Source organism: Anopheles merus, chromosome 3L (assembly GCF_017562075.2).
Source record: "Anopheles merus strain MAF chromosome 3L, AmerM5.1, whole genome shotgun sequence".
NCBI lineage: Eukaryota > Metazoa > Arthropoda > Insecta > Diptera > Culicidae > Anopheles > Anopheles merus.
The window spans coordinates 21,445,657-21,465,804 of record NC_054085.1 but is presented as its reverse complement, the minus strand read 5'-3'; the positions used below and the strand labels follow the sequence as shown (position 1 = coordinate 21,465,804).

At 45.1% G+C, this 20,148-nt stretch overlaps 1 protein-coding gene across 1 annotated transcript in view; it reads right to left on the bottom strand.

The window, feature by feature from the left end:
• LOC121600631 (frizzled) overlaps positions 1-20,148 on the bottom strand; it is a 239,023-nt gene that overhangs the window by 146,322 nt on the left and 72,553 nt on the right. Inside the window, exon 4 of the mRNA XM_041929405.1 lies at positions 19,658-19,883. Coding sequence (XP_041785339.1) covers positions 19,658-19,883 — 226 coding nt within the window. The remainder of the gene's footprint in view (positions 1-19,657; positions 19,884-20,148) is intronic.

The window sequence follows — 20,148 nt, the reverse complement described above, 5'->3', positions numbered from 1 at the left end:
AAATGCTAATTCCGGTGGCAAACGAGCTGCCACCGGACCGGCACGGATGCATCGCTCATCGTAGTAAGCCGTCGCCCTCTGCCCTCTGCTTCCACCAGCGTGATATCTCCCAACCCGCCACCCCGAATGTTAGTGATACCCCGTCAGACTAGACTGTGAAACTTTGTTGTCTGCCGCACACGAACAGCCAACGACTGACGCTAGCACTGGCATAATTTTATAGCTAGATAGAGCGAAACACCAACGGACGACGGGCTACACGTCATGATCTGCAGAATGAGTTATGTAATGAAGTGACATTAGTCACGTCCTACCCGTACAGAATGACACAGAGCGACACGATGACAGGGAGCGATATTAAACTGAAAGAATTTAGCCATCCAGGCGTTTTCATTTCATTCGGTCGCTCCCGTTACGGTTGTGGGTTGTGAATAGTGTCACTAGCCTAATATCCGGCGCCCAGTCATATGCGAGGAGGAAGTTTTAGCTTTCACCAGAGCACGACAATGAAACAGAGGAGTAAAACGTACAATGTTTTGAGCGCAGGAAGAGAAGATGTGAGGCAAGTGTCGTTTTGAACGTTTTGGAAGGTCTTTTTTTGTTTCTACGATAACATGGCGGGTTCACTGTTAGCAAGTGACGAAATGATGCAGTTGGAAGCCAGCCAGAATGGGAAACAGAATTTCAGTTAATATCCAAAGAACTATTAGTTAAAAGAGAAATGTTGTTTTGAAACAATACCTCAACATTATTCGGAAGGTTATTGATCAGTAATGACTTCGGAGGAACCACTGAAATCTTCCACACCGACACACTAAGAAAATTACCTTTTAGCTCCCCAACATCGCTTAGACTTTTGGCACAATTCTCGATACATTTAAGCTACATATGCAGCTTTTAAATAATTCCAGAACATAAAGCTTCATTAAACACTGCTCGTACATCATACTCTTTATAGCTTCAACTTCCGCACAAAATATTAAAACTCTCACTAGATCTCTGGATGTGCATTTTCAGTTCCATTAACCGCTTTCATTCATTTTACCCATCACAACCTTACGTCCTAACAAATGTCTCGGATAATTTATATCAAACGATAAACAACCACTTCCTATCCGTGTCTTCCGTGCGTCCCGGCGATGTTTTTCGCACACCGTCGGCGAGTTACTAACAACCCAGCGGCCTCCATGCTCGAACCACCGTAGAGCAAAAGCACTTCCGATAACGATCTTTACCCCATAAATCATACCGATCGACCGATCACTTTGACGGCGCTCTCTCGTTGCCAACCAACGCACTACTACCGCAGTACGCAGCGGGCTACAACAGAGGGCCAGAGAAATGCAAAACTTCGCACAGCGCTGCATTCAGCACACAGATACTGAGGGGACATGTTTTGAACAAATTCTTCAATTAACTTTATTTACGATCGCAGTGGGACGATCATCAGGCGGCCGCTGCTGCGAAAAGCTTCATCATTCACGTTGCGGGGTTGGTGGTCTGGCACACACCGCTTTGAGCCAGTAGTCATTCTAGATAATCTACATTCGGTCTGTCTGTGCCTGCTCCCGAAAGGCTGACGCGCCACTGCAGCGCCAATCTATTGCCGCAACAGCGCTCGCGAGATAGTCCGATTGGTGATAATAAAGGATTTCAATTACTCCCGTGTGTGCAGCGGAGCGTGTGCTTTTAGTGTGCGACAAAAGTTTGTCCAAAAGTGTGCGAAAGCATGCCAGCAAGCATGTTGGCCACACTATCAAAGTTCAGCGTGTGTAACGCCCCATTCGCTTGATGTCCAGAAAATCGATGCCCAATGGCAAAAGCAAAAAAACAAAAACACGCACAAACAGCAACACAAATTAATAGCCTAACTCGAGCGGTAGTTGCCGAATTGGAATTGGCTGGAGTATAAATTATGAAAATTTACGTTCACTCCGTTTAATTTTATAGCCCTTCTGACCAGTGATTAGAATTGTATTGCTACTGGGTTGGCGCCCTGCCCGAACCGAAAGCTAAGCGAAGCGAGCACACAGCGGAGGCGGCGCACTCTTGTTTACTTCGTCAGCAGTTTGCGACAACTCCACGAGTCCACCGCCAGTGTCCATTGCAGGACACGGTTAAAGTGACAGCTGCTATCAGGAGTTTTGCAGGGCGAGCATTTGCACCACTGGCGAAGTACAAAACGCGTCCATGCAGAAGTTGTTGTTTCTAACTAAACACCAACAAAAGCATGCGTTCGGCAGCTTGAGTTTGTTGATTTTGAGGACATAAAGTCCCAAACACGGCCATGCTTTAAATTAATGTCCGCACACTCACACTTTTTATTGAGATTGAAAACGGGAAGCTTTGTTTGTCTGATGTCCTTACAACACACCGTAAAGCTGACACACGTCCGCTCCATTAGCGTCTGTGACAGGTAATTCCACACATAAGAAAATCCATGCCCAAATCTTCTAATCTATAAACCGCGGTCAACTAATCCCGGCTGCCACTGTGTACATGTTGTTGTCGGTCGAAACGGTGGAATTGATTGGAAACGAAACAACGAATGTTACTTTTATTTATGGCAATCCGATTACAATCCCTTCCGAATGTTCTCTCCCTCTCTCTGGTCCCGGTTCTAGAGCCTTGGTTCGCCGATGCACGACTTGTGCTGCTCTGTGCGTACGCACAAGCCTTCAGCGTCTGCTAAAAGTGCTAAAAACCAGAAGATTGATGCACGAACATGGAAGTGCTTTTCAAACCCTTTTCCCCCATACGACCGAGAGGGATTGGTTTAGCGATCGTAAAAGCTGGGAATGGGAATACAGAAAAAAATCACCATCCATCACATCTACGCACCGGAAGAAGGTAAATGCCACCGGAGAGTTTTCAGGCACCGGCAGACTCCCGTGTTTTGCGCACCAGAACACGCATAATCTTCGGTAGTGGCTTCTCCGCAATCGAAGGATCGTTCGGCAAGGAAACATTCATCAATTTGTTGCCCGGTTATATCTCAGCACGCAAACACGCACCACTGCCCCCCCCCCCGATAGGACCCGTGTTAAGAGACAAAGCTGCATTTATCGACATAGTACAGCCGGTACAGCCATGAACTACTGCTACACAAACTACGCCTGCTACTACTGGCTTTCAAATGGACACGCTTTTCCAGTTCGAAACAACAGCAAATCACTGTACCACTGCAAGAAGAGTGGTCCAGTACACCATCGAAAGGGCTCACAGGCAATCGTTATTACCATCGTTTAATTACATCTCGCTCTCTGTCTCTGTCTCCAACCCTAACCTTCTCCTGGACCAGGAGGAATGAAGAACGTAAATCTTGTCCACAACTCGTACTCGCACGATAAGAACGCCTTTTCACACCTAGCCAGTGGGTAAAAGGAAGGCTGGAGCTAGCTGGTGGTGGTGACGGTGCTATCCGATACTTCCTCCATTGCGGGTACTTGGAAGGTTACTTTTCCTGGGATACCACCACCACCATCGGGAAACCCTGGGCAGAAAGAAAAACCGTTAGAACCAACGGGCGGGCGGTCTCGACCTGCTCCAGGTTTGCAATTCTGACTTTTATCCTGATTCATTGGCTGGATTATGTCGTACGAATGCATTATTTATTCTCTGTGTCGCTGTGATTGTGTGTATGTGTGCGCGTGTGTGTGTTTGTGGATTATTTTCTTGCGGCTTTAATTCAGTTCGGCAAAAGTGAGACCCGGGAAGTGATTTATAAAGTGTGGATGTGGTAAGCAAAACTTTGTCCACGGTCTAACGAGCGTAAGAAAGTGGGTAGTTCCAAGTGCAAGGCACAAACAAAAAAAACTATCGGCAATTGCAACTGTGAGCGTAATCAATACTTTTAAAAGATTTAGATTGGAAATAGGAGCTTGCAACCGGATGGCAATGAAGTGGAGAAATTAAATTTTCCTTTAATGACCGTAACGAATTGCGACCGTAACTTCTAAATAAGAATCTTCGTTTGCAATCATCACGGCGGTAGATACCGTTCTGATTGCACTTAAATAGAACTAACGAAACAAGACAAAGATAGGAACATAAATCAAACTAAACTATCTAAAATTAAAATCATATCAATCGGAAACATGTTCGTTCACCAGATAATGCCAAAGCATACTGAAAACTTTGAAGTGAAAAATAATCATTATTGAGATTCTTTCCATCTGTTGTTGTTGTTGGAATAGTTTAGAGAGGCTTTGGCTTCAACGGAGTTATTTCACCTCTTAGATTCTTTCAAACATCACAAAGGTATGCCTAAAAGCTGAATTTAAAGGCAACTTTTAATCAATTATGTTGTGCAAACATGGGAAAAATAATCATAAATATTTCGATTAATTACTGAGAAGGAACTCGAGTGATCTCGTAATCCATTCCATGAACATTGGATCCTATGCATTGAATGTAAAATTCGGAGTTATACATCATTGGGCGATACATTGGTATACGTTGGACGGTCCCGCGGTACAGTCGTAAACGAGTACGACTTTAAACCATGTCCGGCGTGGGTTCAAGTCTAGAATGCAGCAATAACTATCTTACTGGAATGCGTAGTACTGAGTCTCAAAAGCCTGAAAAGGTCGGCAAGTCCGTGTAGGACGTTACGCCAAAGTAGAAACATGATTAAACACTTTTGTTAACCCGCATGTGTCACAAAACGTGTAATTCCGGTGCTTTTGAATCCACAATTGAGTTCCGTATCTGCTAAGTAATAGCAGCTAATCCCTAGCAATGTGTTTTCATCCCTTGATTCTTCCCTTTGTACCCTCCTCCACACCAAATACTTTCTCCTTAAACTGACACATTAATCCTCGATGCTCTACGGAAAGAAGAAAAACCCGTGAGAATGAACACGATTCCATCTCCCGCTGCAATGCAATATTGCAGCGATACAGCAACAGCACAGCTTACCACTTACTATACACAATTATGATTCGCCTTCGCTCAAATTCGCACCCCACACAACAAACAGCTAAGCGCCACTTGTTGTTGATTCGACAAAATCGTGCCGTACAGATTATGCGCGTTATACCCGTGGCTAGCGGTTGTAATCCGCGTGCAGCCCGCGTCGGCAGCTAATTACAAACTCTCCGCTCTTCACCACATCTCCAGCCGAGAACGTCTTGTAACACACGGGCTGCTGTTGCTGCTGCTGCTGCCGGTAAACGCTTACCCCGTTTTGCACACGACGACGCCGGGAGCTTCAAGCCGATAATAATACAAATCTTTCTCCCTGCTCTTCTCTGTCTGTATCTGAGGCGTGTGTTATTTTTGCTGCACAGCACTGTGTGAGAAAAGCCCACTTGCAAAATGCTAATAACACCCGCGTCTGCGTTACAGTGAGTGTTAGTATGTGATTAGGATGCAACTTTGGGTTTTGGGTTCCTGCTGGGTGCTGGATACTACGAAGCACTATCAGTATCATCGAAACGTGCATTTCGTGCACTTCCAAGCGTTCGCAAATTATCACATTGTTGTGGCAGCTGCCCAGTTCCTTTTACACATCCACGCCTTCCAGTTCCAATGGTATCAAACCAAGCCAAACGGATCATCTTCTTGAACACTATATCTCTCCTCTGTCCCATGATTTGCACCGTTGGAATATAACGAAGGTGTTGGATAGCCGTTGGCGATTTTACATTGATCCGATAATCCGGATCAACCGCATTTTTCATCTCCCTCAAAGCATACCACAACTCGGCCAACCCGGAGGAAGATAGTTATCTAGATGATGGAACTTCCTTCAGCTCCACACACCTCCAAGACTCCAAGAGAAAAACAGGAAGGAAGAGATGATGATGTGCTTGCCACACACTGAAACACTCCCCCATCAACTGTACCGTAGCACACAGCTCGTTTATGTACACTCCCGTTATGCTCAGCTACATAATTTCTTCCCTTCTTTCCGCATACCGTGTGTTCTCTTCTTTCTCGTCCGCAGAAATTAAAGATATGCAAAAAAAAAAGAAACCTGAAGAAAAATACCCAAGAACACACATACAAACTCAAGCATTACAGCTTGGAGCAGTTTTTGCAACACTCCTTTTACTTTGCCGCATAGCAACAAGAAGAAAAAGAAAAAAAATCTTCTTCCGGATCGAAGAATGTAAATGGAAAATCTATGTATGCACTCAGTTATGGGCGTGTGATCGAACTATTTGCATTAGCCTTTTTTTTTTGCTACGTTTTATTCCCTTACTCTGCGCTACTGAATTCCAGCTTCCGAGGCTTCCACCAAGGCTACCAAACTATGGCACGATTCTCGGAATGCAGATGAAAACAGCGCATCGCAATCTGTGTGCACCTGGTGCGGTGGTTACGAGGATTTTATGAGCTATCAACCTCGATCCTAATACCTGCGGGCGAAGATAAGATCTACCGCAATGTACATGTGTACGCAGACACGTCGTGTGGAAGCTCTTCGCCGTACCTAAACCCAAGCAAGCAAGCAAGTAAGCAAAAAAAAAAGCTCACACTGTAGAGGCGGGCAAGCAAGGCTCCAATCACTTTGGGAAGTTTTATCGCTCAAACATAAACATGGTTCAGCGCTTGCAGGCTTTCGGAAAAAGCGCACCCCTTTATCTTGAGCTCCAAACATAAAACAGAAAAAAGAAACGCGTAGATGGGATCGATATAAACCGCGTACAAAATTGGCGTACAATTTGAACAATTGCGCCAAAAGTATAACAATCCAGGCCCGCGGACGCATTCTTACGTCGTCCCGCCGGCCAAAGCGCTTGGCAAAACAATCGAACAGAAACTGTTGATGGTAAGTGCTGCTGCTGCTGCTGCTGAAAGTAACACCTGAGCGCAGGGTCGTATAAACGGAGCAAAAGGGTTTAATCTTTCCGTCTTTCTCTCGACCGACAAAACCCTTCTGACCTAGAGAAACACGCTGCTGCGGCACAGCAGCAACAACAAAAAACTTTTGGGCGGGAAATTTGGTTCAGAATTGTCGGGGTGCTTTTACGAGCACCGGATTAAAAGTAGGGCTGGCGCGCGCGCTCGATGCTTTAAGGGGGAAAGCTTAACGGTGGTTTAAGTGGCCGGGTGGCCGGCCCCGGGACCAGTCGCGCGTCCTGCGTCTGGGCCATCCGAGGGAGGTGTTTGGGCAATTTCCGAACGAAACAGTTGTTCTTCCCGCTAAGCACGAGCAGATCAATCGGAAGCATCGGAGAGCGTATGGATGCGATGAGGGCGGCCGGGTATTGCCATTTTCCGGCAAAACTAATTTCTACCGGTCGGTTTACTTTCGATCGATTGACCGGGCGCGGGGGACCCACCTACGAAACGCGGGGATCCCGTTTAGTCGTTTCCTTGCTGCTATTGCTGGGTCGTTAAACGGGATTCTGGGCGCTGGTTTTTTGGGCAGTGGATTGGTGCGAAAATTACGAAACCACCCGCGCGTGTTATGATGGCTGAGAGTTCGTACCGGCACAGGGAGAGAGAGCTTGGTGAAATTTTGTTGGTTTGTGTTTGTTGCGATAAGCGAAGCTGTATTTGTTTTCGGAGATTTGCAAAGCCTGTGCTTAACCGTCCTCCTACCTTAAGGCTATTGATCGGCGCTTTTATTGTGCAGTGTAATAGTTGGGTGTTTCTATCGGAATGGGAATTGTTTTCATTCCGAGCGCCAACAATGTTTGATCGTCTTTTCAAACGATGGTTTAAACCCGAAACATTCCAATCACATTCTTTGTATTAATCTTGCGATAAAAGAATATAAGAATTAAAGCGGGCAATCAGGGAAGGATGTTTTGTCGCGTAAAATTGGTCGATAATTTAGTATCGTACCCGGGTTAAAGAATTCCAATTTAGAATAGCAACGCGGGCAAAGGTTCGAATCTCCAAAACAGTGCAAATTATCCAGGAAGTTTTTTAGAGCACAATTGAAACCTAATTCAAAATAAGAACTACATTTAAACTCAACTAAATGTAGTATCTCCTACGTTTAAGATCATCCCTTCCATGTCCCTTATCTGCTTGTTGGTTGATATGTATATGAGGTCTGGATTTTATTCTACCTTTAGATTTCAAAGAGCACTGTTAAAACTTGGCAAAGTACTGACAATACGATAACAGTTAAAAGCCTAATCAAGTCAAAATAAATTGATGAGTATTCTTCAATGAGCAGCTTAGCTAAACTCAAGACAACTGAAAATTTTAAATTAAAATATATTTACGTTTGTTGAAACAATCGGACATTTGAAGAACAAACAGATTGAAGGTCAATCACGAAATGAATAACAACTTTAGCGACAAGAACTTAGGTTCTGCATAATATATTTCAATTAGTTGAGAAGTAGTTCTCTTTGAACTTATTGCGTAGTTTACTGCAATGCTTCTTAAGAACGGAATATTGCAATTGTGCACAATTGATATTGATATTGCAGTCTTCTAGGAAACATCATTTCTAGCAATGGCATCAGACAAATTGAATTCTCTACAATGAATAAATTGAAGGATAGCGTATCAGCCGTATCATATTTCCAATACGCCGCACAATAACATTCATTCAACTTAAAGCACACAATAAATGTGAGCCCACAAGAACTATATTACATGGCATGGATTCAGGATTTATTTTAATTAAGAAGAATTCTTGAGAAACCTATTGCTGTGTCATGCCAGCCTGTTTGCTTAGTGTAATTGTTGAGGCGAGCATTACCAAGAGAGCACGACAACTGCAACATTTCTCATATTACACCCCAGCCAGCCTCTATCCAAAAGACCTTACACCCAACAACTCCCAAATGGGCACGAGTGGATGAGTGCAGTCCGACCTTTGGCTACCTTCGGCGGTCCGTTTGCGTGCTCTTGCTGCCCGCCTCGACAGAGAGAGAGAGCCTTGTGGTACAGATAATCACACAGAAATTAATTGGCATAATTTACACTTAAATAAACACTAGCATCATGGCTCCGGGTACCAGTGATTGCTGCCACTTCCGCCTGGCCAAACCAGTTACAAAGCGAGCAGCTAGAGGACCGGGGGAACTCTCACAGCAGGGCGGCCTAGCAGCATGAGCAAACCGGATGGGGTTTGGTCCTTGCGGCGCCCAACATCTTCTGCGGGGCTGGGGAGATCGCTAGCGAGACGCACACCAGAATGCATATAAAAGCAATTAATCACCTCATCGAAGCTTTTCCCACCACAAACCCACCGGGGGCACACACACACACACACACACACGCACACCACTATCAGCAGAGCAAGGCGAGGTAACAGTTGCGTTCTAAAATTTCAATTTACCAACAGTAAACACCCTTCTTCCAGCCTTTCCCCTTTACCAGAGAAGGAAGCATTAAATGAAAACTTTTCATTGCTCTCATTTCTCCTTTTCTTCTTCACATAAAGAACACACACACGTGGACGGTGATTTTCACGAGTGCTTTAGCTTCAAATCGAAATGCTGAATGATGTGCTTCGTGCCCCGGAAGGAGTCAAGACGGCGGTGAAGACGGCGGCATTGAGCACGACTTACCGTTAAAAGGCGCAAACGACAAACTCCCGGCAACCAAAACCCGTTTGCTGCGGCGTCGCGTCTGCTGCCGCAAGCAAGTGCTGGTGGGCTCGAAAGTTTATGGCTCATTTAAATTAATTGAAATATTTACATTTTATTGCGCACATGCTTTAATTAATAAACGTCGTCGGGTAACATGGCGTTGCGCTGAGCAAAGATCGCATGCATGCCCGCCGTCTGTGGCTAGTGTGCATGCACAGGGTCGGGAAAGGTGAGTGCGGTAGCCGCCACCCGAGCTTGAGCGTTGTGTGGGGATGTTGAAACGGATTAAGTAATACGGACCTGCTGCTTTTCGGCTAGCAGCTTGAAACATTGCCATTTCAGAAAGTTCAAATTCCCAGCAAAGCGATTTGAATGTACACAGCGGTCCTGATTCGAATACAACGTGCGCTGATTAAAATGATAAAAATCGACAGTCAAACTTCGGGTCATTTCAGTTTCCAGGCTCTGCTCCCTCCGACGCGACTCCGCTTCGGATTTCGAACACATTCCCAAACTTCAAGCCATTCTTCCGAAAAAGCGTCGCCCTCTTGTTGGGCATGCAAATTCACTCCATTAGGCAAAAGTTTATCTCTCTTCTCGTTTTGTGGACGGGAGGAGGACATTCATTCCAACCGAAGAACCTTCCCGATGGGCAAAAGAACACACCGAACCGCTTGCTTCTACCCTGACTAAACAAAACCTTGAACACTCATCTGGACGTAGCTCTCTGCTGGATGCACACTCTTTCCCACCCACGAGGACACGCCGGACCAAAAATCAAAAACCAAGACCAAAATGGACCAACTTTTCCAACTAGCACTCCAGGGAAATTATCTGACTTCGTAACTTATTGCTAAACGAACACCCATTCAAGTGTGTGACCCCTTCCAATCCCTTGCCGGATTGGAGGTGATGGAGGTGGTTGACGGGACGGGATATATGTTTGCCGGAATGCGAGATGCAATTACCGTATACACACACACACACACAGAGTTGACCATCACCATCATTTCAAGGCTTTTCGTACGGAGTTAAAGGCTAACCGGAGTGCCATACTACAATTAAACTTTGGCTGACTTTTTGATACGAGAATAACTTCTTTACCCGCTCCAAAAAGAGCAAACAATAGCCTCTCCTCTAGCTCCTCTTGACCCCGGGTCTTCCATTCCTGAACTCACACTTAAGCCCCGCTCTGAAGGCACGAGAATGCACTAAATGCTAGGAACGAATAAACAGTGTTTAAAAATAGGAAACCTCCATATGGTTGCAAGCCGCCTCTAGAACGCAAGCCTTCCACATCCGGGAGGGGCAAGAACTTCGAGCCAACTTCCGTCCCAGACACACCTCCCAGACCCTCCAGAACCGAGACGACGTCACGGTGCGCTGTCGGTTGGTTTATGAATATTACAAAGCAATTGCCGTTTGCCGTTGTTTAGATTATTTACAGCACGATTTTTCCCTTCGGCTGCGGTGCTTCAACAAGCAGCGTTGGTTGGCAGGCTAGCAATGGCGAGAAGGAGAGAAGGTGGTTCAACATTGGGTTCCGGAAGTACAGCCTGGAAGCAACACATCCAGAGAGGCTAGATTGTTCTTTGTTTCGCTCGAAGCCGTATCGATTGCGATTGGGGAACGATTGGGGAAAAGGATTCTTCGGCGCTATAGGGGATATGGGTACAATAAAAGCAGGCACACACACACACACACACACTACATTCGAAGCCATTTTTCATCAATATCAATGCTATTGGATTTCGCAAATGTTTACGATAACGGCTACTGCCGACCCATTCGCCCGAGGGTAACACTTCACACCAAAAATTGTGCCGAAGAATCACGATACTTTATGTTTTGCTACCCCCGCATACATCGTACACATGCATCTAGATATGAATGTTTATGAACGTTTATTGGGAACGAAAATCAGGCCCCAATATTGACACCGACTCGATTTTTATGTAATCGAACAGCATGGACATGCATTACACCACACCAAACGGCATTTTAAATAGCTTTTAAGTGTGAACAAAAAGCCCTCTTTTGCTGATTTGCCTCACCAAACCAAACGCATATTGTCACACCTTGCAAGTGGCGCGAGTGTGAAAAATTTTAATCTCATTTATGCACCTTTCCGTAGAATTATTTTTGCACCATTCTTTTAACCATTTCCGGCGAGAGCGCGATGCATAAATCCGACTGCTGACAAAGTGTGCAGCAGCCATTGCAAATGCTGTGTGGGTGAGATGGTGGCCTCACATTCAAATCTGTCCAAATGCAAACACAACACACGCGCACAGCTCAAACATGTGAAAATTAATGCCACCTCATAAATAATCATCGGGCCGGGGCCGAAAGCCATAAAATCGATCAATTACCACGATGGCTTTGATTAATTGAACAGCGAGGGACCGCGCAGGGAGCTGGGAGGTTGAAGAGATGATGATTATTGTGCTATAATATTGTTGTTTTTTATCAGTACAAGCGCACCAGCGGTACCATCATCCGTTGTCGGGACAAACGGGTTGAGCTGTGTAATGATGGGATATTTGGCTAGCGTAAATTGTTATTGTTTTTGCTGTGTTACATAAAAATTGAAAATTATTACTAGTATCGAGGTACGGCTCATTAAACAATTTGAGGTTGATGATTGAACCCGCGCACACACAACAAGCAAAACAACAACAACACTAAATCGGCATAGTTTCGTAATTTTTGCTGCAACATGTTTGCAAACCATTGTGGTCGGTCGGAATGAATGAAAATTAATGCTAATTGTAATGCGTAACATACTGCTTCTGCATTGACAGTTGTAATTTCCATTTCAATTCCAATTAATGGACACTTGCTGTTTGTATAGGATGGGTTAAAAAGTGAGTTTGCATAATATGAGCTATCGGATATTGAAATGCAATGGTAGAAATTGGCAGTAGTAGTGGTTATCTTTAATACTAAAGAATTTTATACTCATCACTGTGTCAATCATGACTTCAAGAATATAGTTGAAAACTAGGCAGTTCAGTCATTTACTTGAGCTGGAACCTTGTTTTTAAAGGAATTATAATCTTCTAATTCACTTCCTTCAATCATTCAAGTCTCTAAATTCTGAAGAACGAACGAGGTTCTAAAGATGTCGATGAGTATTAGTCAGTAAACGAAACCTATTATTGAGACATAATCAAAGGTTAAGTTATAGTTACGAATGTCTACCTCTCTATCAGTTGAGACCTAAGATGTATCTATCGATGTATCAAGTAGCAGGTCCTCTAAATATACTCTTCATCTGCATGCCTTGAATTTCCAAATCTTTTATATTCAAGAGAAACACGTCCAGAAGAGGATCAGAGAGGCCTGCCAATTCGTACGTCAAATCACATCAACAGACTTCACTATCAAAATGTTGAATTCAAGCTCCAATGAAAAGACCACACAAACGAGTTAACGTAAGTGCTACGGCATACTTCGCCAGAAACTAACAAGTTGGCTAAAAGTGGTGTTATATTCTGCAACAGTAGAAAAACAATTCAATAATCTGGAGCGAAGAATTCAGCACCGATTTTCATTCAATGAACAATTGAGGTCATTGTAGCAATAACTGGTAACCAGTCTGTAGACGTTGGAATGTGTCTTGAAACAATCATGATGGCCATCAATTAATAGCATGATATACTAAAGAGAATTTTACTCAATTTGAATCCAGAATTACACTAAAATTCAGAATTGTACTAAAATAATCCAGAATTATACTAAAATAGAAAGTTTCCAACATTGCTAACACTTACTACGGTCAATATATGTAAAAAGAAACTGCTCCCTTTGAAAAAATCATTCAATATTGGCCCCCAATATCCCCCTACTACATTCGTCAGGTGCAGCTGAGCAACCTTAGAAAGCAATATAAAAAAAACAGACATCTAACCTATCAAGGTGTTTCCATGCACAAAACGCCTTCCTTTTTCCATGCATAGCAAACACACTTTCGTTTTGTCCTCCTGCCTAGCGCAAACAAAAAGTGAAATGTGAATTTCCAAAGAAGGCAGCAATAAACAACCGCGCTACACCTTTCAGCTTACCAACGCGTCCTCTTCGCTCAACGCGCAATGGATTTACGCTTAATTCTTTGCGATTCTTTGCGTGCCTCTCTGTGCTCGGAACGGGGTGCACCACTGACACAAAAATCCGCAACGCTGCGCCTGCCAAGCACGAAGCCACACGAACGGCGACCAAGAAAATCCAGATCATGCCACACTCCGAGAGATGCTTCGCTTTCTCGCCTGGGAGGACTAGATTTCATGCAAATCAGCTACACCTTATCAACGTCCATTACACATTACATCCTCTCCTCTCTTTCTCTCTGTATCGGAATCCAATTTTTTTTTGTAACAGTTGCTCGTTTCTCGTCTCGCACTTTCACGCAATTACGGCGTCATCGCCAAACTGAAATAGAAAACCAGTAACCCCAAACCCAACCCGAGGCACTTCGTACTGGGTCCCCCCGCCGCACACTTTCTTCCAAGCGTGATTAAGCGAAAGGGCCAGGTTAGTTTCAGCTCGCGGTTCAAAACGATGCAACAAGCTCGGTGCGGATTGCCAGAGATAATCTGCATCGCGTGACAGACAGTGTGAGGCGTGGCGCGAGACGGTGTTGAAATGCGTGTGTGCCTGGTGGTGCCTAGTGTCTGTCCCGCTGTTCGACTATAAATGAACAGTTAGAAACAAATAGAGTTAAACGGGCAGGCGAATTAGCACCAAACCTGACATACACACAGAGCGAGAAGATGAGTCGCAAGGCCTGCCACGGGAAGAACCGACAGGAAAGCTGGTCAAACACGTTCGGCCGAGTGACGATAATCTAAGCGTATTCGTAACTCGCGGTTTGCGTGCATCACCTGCGCAAGAAGGCAGACCCCATGGCGCAAACAGCAAGCATGTGTGTTGTTCGAGCCTTTAAACCAATTATGTCGAGCATCTTTCCCTTTTCCGGTTAGATCCTGAGACAACCCGGTGGTACTGCGAAGGAGAACGATGTGCTGAAGTACGCGGGGATTAGGTCAACGGCAAGAAATTGGTTCGCCGATTGCCAGAAGGTCCCCATGCCTCGCAATTCCAGCTCCAATCATAGGCCGAGAACCATCCAACCCAGTGTATGTGGGTGTGTGTATGTCTAAGTTTGATTAAACGATGTGTACCACTGCTCCGATGACACCAGTGTCCACAAATCACCCACAGGTAGGAGCCTGGCCCCGGCCAACGGCCGTATAATTTGCCACCGCTGACACGCTTTGAAGTCTGATAGCCGGGGTGTGCTGTGTCGTAGAGCAGAGAATGCGCCTTTTCAGCCTGCCCTGCTCCAATCCAGAACGGCACGGACACGGACAGCACCTGGGAAAAGACAAATCGTTCTGTCTGAAGGCACGAGGACGACAGCACCAACACACGCTGTGGCGCAACAGGTGCCCAACGGGGACGAAGAACAAAGTACACTTTCTCCTTAGTGAACCTTCGTGAGTGTGATCGATAATTTATCGAGACAAGCGGGATCCGAAAATGGGGCTCTCGCGTGATGCCCTGGATAGGGCAGCTGGGGATTGGTGTCGGGACATTCGGCGTTCGGGGGTTAAGTGAAGTTTTAGCACTCATCCGTGTCTATTCCGGTGGTTCCGGTTCAATGGTGTGGAGAACGCGCGCAAGACACACCACACCGCAGACGTTCGCAATAGATTTAATTAAGTGGAAAAATGACAGCGCACCGCAGCCACCACACGGCCGGTGATGGATGGTTCCATCGGAGCACCAGGGGTCTTTTTAATAGTCTGCCAATCAGGACTTCAAGAAATGCCTCCCGAAGACGCCTCCCGAATAGTTTGGTCCCAAGTTTACAGCTCACATTGATAAGGGTTTGCTGCACAGAGTCTTGGTGACGGATCGATGAGCTATCTGTGCTGAGCTAAAACATATCTCAATGCTATTCTCAGAATCACGAAATACCTTGCGTGCGTTCCGGAGTACTTTGAAGAACACGAACGACATTCAACCCAAGACGACTACAAGCAATGTTTCTGGAATTGCAATACGACACACGTACGCCTTGCCATCCCGGTTGTTCCACACAATCCAATCACGACAACTGATCTCCAACCGAACCAATACTACCAGCAGCTTCTGGGGACATATACCTTTAGATGCCACAAAACCAATAAAGCGCCACAACAATCCACTATCAGATTTGATGCATCACACCACCCGGTTCCCGCTGCACTGTTATGTCGTGTGCTGTGTGGAGCTCCGGGAAAATTATGGAGCTGTTGTGCGCATAATTCGCAACCGATTTTCAACCCCCTCGGTTGGGAAATTAAGATTAAGAGTGCTCCGCCAGCGATCGCGTACTACGCCTGCTTTCCGTATCTGTATCCTGGTATCGTGTGGTTTATCTTGCCGTCTCAATCGTTCACTGCCGCCGTTCGTACGACATGTTGCAGTGAGGAAAACCCTCAACCGGTTGTTTGCACTTGTTCTTCGTCGTTACATACCACCTTGTGGTAGCAAAAAAAATAACAACAACGAAACCGAACAAAAAAATAACGATAACAAACCATCAAACCGTTTACATCGCAGAGCACTTACCGCGCCAGGGCAAGTCAAACTCGTTTAACCCGCCGCAACCGGCGGGCTGTTTGAGAGAAAGGCAACAACGAAAGACAAGCAGATTTTTCCGATTTCGGTTTGCGCGACTCTCGTTTTTGCAGCTCGTGCGTTTTATCGCCCGTTTTGAATCAGCGCTTTATTTGCTCCCCGGTCGTTTTTGCACGACTTTTAAACGACGTCAAACACAACCGACAGCCCGCGCGATCGATGTGTAGAACTCTCGTCTCAAATCCCTACGCCCATTTCGATATCGTTTCCGGAAAATCGAATCACTAACCATGGTGCGCACATGCTTCGACAATAATCTTGTAATGCGCTCTCGCAAACACACACACAGAGCTCCTTCCAGTGGGCCCGAGAGCTAATGGATTCTCCGATAAGATTATCCCAATACCCCCAATCGGAGCCACTTTTCCTCGCGAGCGTAAAGACGAGGCCAGGTCGGTCCCTGATCGATCGTTAGTGGTTTGAAATTTAAACGTCACACATCCATATTAATGACCTTACGGTGGTGCTGATCATTTCAGGGTCGGTGTGCTGATATATGTGTGAGTGTGTACGTGTTCTAGATTCAATTTCAAAATTCGATGGCAGGAAAAAACCAACCACAAAAAAAAAAGAAAGAAAGCTCTAACCGGGCCAGAAACGTGATGAGAAATTTGTTGCAGAAAAAAGATACGAGCAGCGACCGAAAAAAACATTCACGGTGCGAGATGGAGATGGAGTAACGATACAACAACAAAATAAATTTAATGAAATTTAACTCGTGTATCGGGCCGACTTGGTGCCACACGTGTAATCGTTAGCTAAATTGCCCATTCATTTTGACTGCATTAGTTTGCAATTCAATTTTGCCAAGTTTGCGTTACATTCAGATGTTAAAGTCTTTCAGGCTCCATCTAAAACGCCCTTGGCCCAGTCACACACACACACACACTCAATTATGGGTAGAACTCAACCATGCTCCTCAAGAACTCTAGAGGGAGAGAATCAACTGGCAAAGGTTGATGCGTAAAATTATCAAAGCGTAGTGTGTCATTTTGATTTGTGAAATTTAATAAACTACTTGTTTAACCATTCTACGGTGAGTTAACCAAACGCACATAATCAAAGAGGTAATGTACACGAAAGCGACTATATGCTACAAGTTTATCAGCTTGCAAGAAACAGCTTATCAACTGTAAAATAGAGATTATTTTTCATTATCACGCGAAAAAATCAGTTAATGGGGCCCTTTCCGTTTTAAGTTCGTAGGTTGAAATGTCAGCCTGTCAGCTATTCGCATTGTATAGCAGTTTTCGAGTAGCTATCTAAGTGTGTATAGTATACAGGAAGGCTTATCCCAAGGTGTATGAATTTAGAAGGCTGATTTTTATCGCTTCTGGTTCTGAATGAAAATTTTAAGAGTTTTTTGAGTGTACGTCAAGCCCCAGAAACCTTGTTTGAACAAAAGTTTTCACCCATCCTGTCAAAAAGTGATATTCAAATTTGTTTATAAAAAACATGCTATGAGACATGCTATGACTAAATATACTTTGATTCTGGATTCCATCACCAGATCTCTTTAATGCACCTTGGGAAAAATGTAAACACCACATGGTTTTGCCTTTTTTTTTCGTGCAGGTTCCTGAATCTAATTCTAGCTTTGAGACTAGAATAATCTAGACTGAAAATTGCAGGCTAGTTTTGCGTGTGGTTTTGTATGGAGTGTTAACATGATTTAAGCCTCCAACTGTCAAACTTCATACAAAAAGCTGCCTAGAATCGTGAAGGGCCCTAATAATTGTTAAACAAACGATTATCATTTATTTCGGGATGTTTGATAGTCTTTTAAGAAATTAGAGTTTCTTAACTTTTTTGATAAATTATTCTGTGTCTACTTGACAACTTACAAAAAAAGGTAACAAATTGCAAACAAATAGCTCTTAACTTAAAAAAAGTTCGGAACTACACGTAATCGTGCTTGTTAATACGTAAAGTTGATAAAAAGCCTTCATTTCTAGGTACAATATGCCATTATAAGTCCTAGTCTAGCATCGTTTTAAAATCGGAATTAATTTAACGTATTTAGTACCACGGAAAACAAAATTATGCGACCGCTACGGTTACACTGTTAGCTCGTAGCAAGGATCTAGACCCTTTTTCCGGAAAATTAAGCCACTGTGTAATGATACTACAGTTCATAGCGAGGAACATACTGTAAACATTCAAATGCTTTGCAGCTTTCCAAGAAGTGTACTCTTTATTTTTACGTTTCTTCTTTAAATAGTAACACGTGTAACGTGCAAATCCGTGATGAGTGCATCCTTTGACGAAGCGCGTGTATTCTTTGAAACTGGAAAGTTTTTTTGTATCGACAGCTTTCGGTGTACAAGTTAATGCCACTTAGAACCTAGCGATTTAGACTTAGAGTTCTTGGGAGGGTCAAGTTGAACGGATGTTACACATATCCCATTACATCCTAAGACCGTGAAAGCAGAGACTCGTTCGGGATAGCCGGATCCAAGGTTAAGAAACTCTAATAAAAATGACCTACTTACTCCAACTCCACTGGAAAGCTTCTAATATCCCTATTTGAATCCCTTCCATTCCATTCGACCAGGGCCGGGATTTTACACCATTTGCCGAGCAAATTAATGCAGACGATAAAATTGCTCATAAATACTAATATTACTCAATCCGCCGGTGTAAGCTCGCGCACAGTGCGGACATTATGATAAATCTAACCTTTCACATCCCGCATTGCTCCAGCTCCCAGCCCCTTTGGTACCTTTGGGCAAGTTATATACCTTGCAAGCACAGAAAACTAACGAGCAAAAAAAAGAACGAGCAGCTTGTCTATTTTCCGTGTGCCGAGCAAAACGACCGCCCGCCAAACGGGATAACTGACACGTTAACAAAGTTAATAGCGCTTTTATTGATTCAGACAGAAACTGCCCCCGCATGCCACAACCACCCACCGGCTGATCCCTTTGCGTCCCCTCGCGCTATGGTATCGCGGCAGAAAGAGACGATCATTTCTGACAGTGGAAAAAAACACACGACTAAAACAGCGCGGCCAGCGCCCGTTGAACGGTGCAGGCACTGTGCAAAAATATGCACACACCAACTAAGGGAAACGCACAGCACAGGGGAGGAGACGACATATAACGCTGCAATTTTATCGCTTGCAGACACACGCGAACGCCCCAAACCTTCTACAGAGCCAGCTATAAAGGGGGAGGTTTCACAATTAAACAGGTTGAAGCAGCGCTTTCGTGACGAGTTTCAATAAAGCTCTTGGCCGCCGCGCAACACAGCCAGTTCTACCCTTGCTCTAACGGTGTCTCGTCCCTCCCTTGTGCATACTTTGTGTGAGAAGCCTCACACGCGCGGATCAACACCTGGACGGAGATCATCATCATCATCCAGCGCGAGGTGGCTAAACAGTGACAGCGAACTTGACCCCATGCCGACCGGTGCTCCTGGTGTTGCGCGGAACTTTGCCCCGTCGCAAACGAACCACTTACCTTCAACTTTGCCGAGCGCTAGCACGAATATGGTCTGCACCGCCGGGATTGCCCACGCCACCAGATGGAACAGGTGCGAACGGCTCTCGATGGCTTCGTGGCCCCACTTGAGACCGGCCGCCAGGAACCAGGCCAGCGCCAGACAGGCCCACCAGGCGAACGCGGCCATGCAGCAGAAGTACAGCGCCATGAACAGCACCGTGCACGACGTTGATTGACGATGGCCCTGCGGAGGAGAGAGAGAGAACAAGAGGAAGGAGAAAAGCATTAGTTTTTCGAGCGTGCAAGACCCTGAGGCTAGCGGCAGGGGTCGGTTTGGGGGTTTGGTGATAGCGAATCGCGGGATATATGTTCGAATTTAAATTACAAAGCACACTGCTACTGGTGGGGGAAGACCCCCGTTAGGTTCAACCCTCCGCTGACCAGTGGGCCAGCCGCGGCAAGTGCAGCTTGACGTGACGTAGTGTGTTGTGCCGTTTGCTGGAGCCTGC